This window comes from Bidens hawaiensis, unplaced genomic scaffold (assembly GCF_021521415.1).
Source record: "Bidens hawaiensis isolate Kalapana, Puna unplaced genomic scaffold, B.hawaiensis_p1.1 tig00008858_1, whole genome shotgun sequence".
Taxonomy (NCBI): Eukaryota; Viridiplantae; Streptophyta; class Magnoliopsida; order Asterales; family Asteraceae; genus Bidens; species Bidens hawaiensis.
The window spans coordinates 503,303-507,979 of NW_027491639.1; the positions used below are offsets into that span (position 1 = coordinate 503,303).

The 4,677-nt window shown below is 35.2% G+C and overlaps 1 protein-coding gene across 1 annotated transcript; it reads right to left on the reverse strand.

Annotated features, from left to right (window-relative positions):
* LOC143530178 (protein FAR-RED IMPAIRED RESPONSE 1-like) lies at positions 1–4,047 on the reverse strand. The gene is made up of 7 exons (XM_077025790.1): positions 1,953–4,047; positions 1,799–1,855; positions 1,642–1,710; positions 1,476–1,538; positions 1,325–1,393; positions 250–294; positions 1–143 (listed from the first exon to the last, which is right to left on the reverse strand). Exons 1-7 carry the CDS (start codon positions 4,023–4,025, stop codon positions 87–89), a joined length of 2,433 nt encoding a protein of 810 aa, XP_076881905.1. The 5' UTR covers positions 4,026–4,047; the 3' UTR covers positions 1–86.
* Between the last annotated feature and the right edge of the window lie 630 nt (positions 4,048–4,677).

A 4,677-nucleotide genomic window follows, 5' to 3' on the forward strand; every position in this document is an offset into this window, starting at 1 on the left:
ATTTGGCATTCATAAGTTAAGGTTTGTCCCAACATCATAGTTTGTACCTAATAACAAAAGTTATCTACATTCCAAAATGACTTGTGTCATGAATGTCTAGAAGGGTTGTTTTGCATATGATTGATCCTCAAACTAGGTTCATCCTGTAAACAACATATTAATATCAATATTAAAAATTTGGACAAACATTATTAATAAATTATAAAAACCAACTTTTGATCATTTTTCATGTATTTTCTAGTCACTAACCTGCAAACTGTAACCGAAACTTGACGGTCGAAAATCCAAATGCCCCTACATAGATACAAATGAATATTTCATATTTTATGATAACAAAACAATGATCTCAACAATAATATATATATATATATATATGTATAGGGTAGGGATTCTAAGAGAACCATTTGAAAATTGAGAACTTTGAGAATCATTTTGGACCACTAAAAAAACCTCCAAAAATATATTTAAAAAATTATAAAACAAAGACAAACAAAAATTTTAAAAAAGTAAAAAAACCAAAAGTCTTATATTTCATTCTGGTTTCATAAAAAAAACTTCGTATTATCCACATGTGTATAGTTTCATTTAATCTCTAGTTACGTAATGTACACATATGTACATTATTTTACCTTAAATTGTACATATGTGTATAAAAAAATGTATGTACATATATGTACATATGATACATCATCATCATACTCAGTATATCCCACCAATAGCAAAGCTATGGTAGGGTCTGAGGAGAGTAAGATGTAGACAACCTTACCTCTACTCCATAGGCATAGAGAGGCTGCTTCCGGTGAGACCCCCGGCTCGATAGTAGTTTTGCATCAAGCCTTGGACATAAGGCACATAACACTCAACCATCGGGACACCGACCGATCGGTGCATGTACCGTTGTCTTTCGGCTATCAACGCTACCACATGATGCCTGATTAACCTTCCGCTACTTTTAACGTTATTTTCATGAGATTAGTAAAATAACGTCAAAATTAGTGCAATTTCACTTTTGCCCACTGAGGGTTCACACATATATGTACATATTATACATATATGTATAATTTAACTAAACCGAGACGTTTTTTTTATGAAACCGGAATGATAAATAAGAGTTTTGTTTTTTTTTTACTTTTTTCATTTTTGCCGTTTTTTTTTGTTTTGTGATTTTTTTTATTTTTGAGATTTTTGTGATCCAAAATGGTTCTCATGGTTCTCAATTTTCAAATGGTTCTCACATGATCCTGATCCTATATATATATATATATGTGTGTGTGTGTGTGTGTGTGTGTGTGTGTGTGTTTCTAAGTAGTTAGCATTTACATACCAGACCATGTATGCTTTGTTGAGCCTCAAAAAAACCATCATGAGTTGGTGCTAATGAATTTAACTGGCCCTATATAAAAAATATAAAAATAAAAAATTTAAAAACTAACAAGTACTTAATAAAAGATGCAAACTTTAATCAATTTACATACCAGTCCCTGCATGCTTTGTTGATTAACATAGTAACCATCATGAGGCGGTTCCATCAAGTTTAACTGCGGTTAAACACGTATATTAAAATATTACAACTAACTAAAATCTATTAAACTGAAAAAAAAAATAAAAAAAATAAAAAAATAATAATAATAATAATAATACCAGTCCTTGCACATTTGGTTGTGTCCCATAATAACCATGAAGAGTTATTCCATCTGAGCTCATACTTTCCTATAAGCAAAGACGATATAGGTTAAAGATTTAACTAATTCAAACACAAAACCGATAGAAATAGGATTACGATAAACAACAAACTAACCATTTGCTGCAAGCTGTCTCGAGCTTCAAGCATTATAGGTTCAGGTTCTAATTGAACCTAAATAAGTTAAACAAAAACATCAAGTTATTAAAACTATATAAACTATACACGAAAAATATGCATACGTTAACGAAAAAAAAATCCCGACACTAACCTTTCTTTTCTTAGTAGCACTCTTTCTTTTACTCGTTTTTACGGAAACGCCCCCTAAATTCTCATATTCCACGTCACGGAACGAAATTGCGTTATTACTAGATTCTTTATTATTCACATTTACGCATGTTTTCAAAGCTTCAACAAGTGTACGAAACGCAATATCATAACTTTCTTCAGATAAAGATCCTTCTTCACCTAACTGAATCGCGTGTTTGCATAAATCGTTGTATAGTTGCACGCGCGTTTGCAACCGATCATCTAACTCACCCTCCGATTGATTATTGTTCTTTGCATCTTTAGTCCACCGTTTCAGAATATAACGAGACGGAATATTCGGAAGCCCACACATTTGCAACACGATTAACGCGTGTCTGCAAAGAAAACCTTTGTATTCAAACAAAAGACACGAACACCAAATCTCGGACTTTGTCTTGTGCCATGTCACCATAAAGCTTTCGGCTTTATCAGAGTCTTTGACCGTGTAGACCGTGGTCAACTCGTCTTCCCGTTCTGGTTTAGGAAAACATCCACTCATCCCCAATGTCTCAATTTGGAATTTTTTGAAAATCGTGTGCGTGTAAACCGACGACATTTGTTTTTCCCACGGTGACGGGGCTTTCAAAGCCGGTTGTTTATGCCACGTGTCAAAATCTGCAATCGCTTCTTCTTGATAACGGTTTTCAAGAATTGACCCGTAAAGCCTAACAAACTCTTTAAGAGAAACTTTCTTGTGAATATACTTATCAAAGAACGAATTTACACTTTCGGCCCGTTGGGTAGTAGACATTCCCGCCAAAAAGGCATTTTTCATAAAAGCCGGGACCCATTTTTCTCTATCTTCATATAAAGAACGAAACCACTCGTTTTCATGAAGCTCAAATTGACCAACCAACTTAAACCACTTCAAATCGAATTGCTCGTCAGTCAGTGATTTGAATATAACCTTATTAAACTTAGACATGAACTTATCGTTCCGTCTGATAATATGAGCAAGATTCTCGGGAATCTTTTTAAGAATACTCCAAAGAGAGAAACAATGCCGGGAATTTGGAAACACTTCAAACGTGGCCATTTCTAATGCTTTCCCTTGATCGGTTATCATCAAGTTTGGAGCTTTTTCAATCCCGCCCATTGCTCTAAGCCACATTTTCATTAACCAAACATATGTTGACTTTGACTCGTCTGCAATCAACCCGCACCCAAGTAATATAGCTTGAAAATGATGATTCACGCCGATAAACAAAGCAAACGGCATTTTATCATTGCTTCTAGCATAACTTATATCAAAAGAAACCACATCGTTAAAGTAAATGTAATCTTTTCGGCTTTTGGCATCAACCCAAAACAAATTTCTTAACCGTTGATCTTCGTTCAAATCAATCGCGTAAAAAAAGTCAGGGTTTTCTTTCTTGAAATGCATTAAATGCTCGAGTATAACTTGACCATCACCTTCTTCAAGTGATAAGTAACGCCCTCGGTCAAAGTTGTAGTTTACATCTTCCCTTAAAAAGTCAACACTATTATTCCCGAACGATTGTCTCGACATCTGCACATACATTTTCTTAGTTCTTTCGCTAACCGCATATAGAATATCGATATTGTTCTTCTCGGCTAACTTTATATTCTTATGAATTCTAAAATGATACGCTAAAGCCGGTAAAAGCTCGTGATTATGATCTTTTATAAATTCATGAATATACCATTTCCCGTCTTTTCTCCTTTTAACATGCATGCTTGCTTTACAGTCGGTTTTCTTGACAGTAGGGCGCCTGTGGGTCCCGCCGTCAGATTCCGGTGTGACACCATATCTTGAACACGCGAATTTAGCATCGATGAATTCTTTTGACTTTTTTGACCGGCGGCTGTTTTTTATTGATGTCGTGAATCCCATAGATTTTGCATATTCTTGGTAAAATGAATATGCTGCTTCATGAGATTCAAACTCAATACCGTCATGTAACTCGTAATCTTTATCTCCTTTAACGCTTGTAACGTTTCTTGCGGATGAAGTAACAATTTGACCATCTTTGTCACTTCCTTCATCAACTGTATCAGGTATGTTTGTACTCATAGCTTCACCTGCTTATTATATCAAACTGTAAATCTGAAACTTGCACTGAAATGAAGGTTTTCATGAAATATATAAAAAACATACTACAATATCATTCTAATCAACTTAAGGTTTCCTCAAAGGGGTGCAAACAAGCCGAGCCACTCGAGGTTGGATCTGTAAAAAGCTCGAAACAAGCCCGAGCCTCAAAAAAGCTCATTTAATTATCGAACATATGCTCGATCCTTGTATGGGAAGCTCGTTTAGGCTTGTCGAGCCTTAACAAGCCTTGTGTATTTTAAAGTTTTACCTCATTTGGACTTTTATGTATTAATTTCACACTGCACAGTCGAGCTCAAGCCGAGCTTTGGCTCGTTTAAGGTTTTTCTCAAAATATATAAAAATAATTAAAAACATGCATAATTAGGATATTAAATAATAAACGAGCCAAGCCCGAGCTTAAAAAAAACATCTCACGAGCCAAGCTCGAGCTTTCGAAAAAGAGCTCGAAATGAGCCGAGCTCGAGCTCTTGTAAGTAAAAACGAGCCGAGCTTTGGCTTGGAACTCGTTTACGCCCCTAGGTTCCACTAGGGATGAGCGTTTTTGGTACCGATACGGCACCAAGTTTTAAGTTTTTGGTATTGGTACGGTACCGGTATTTCCTGAATTTTG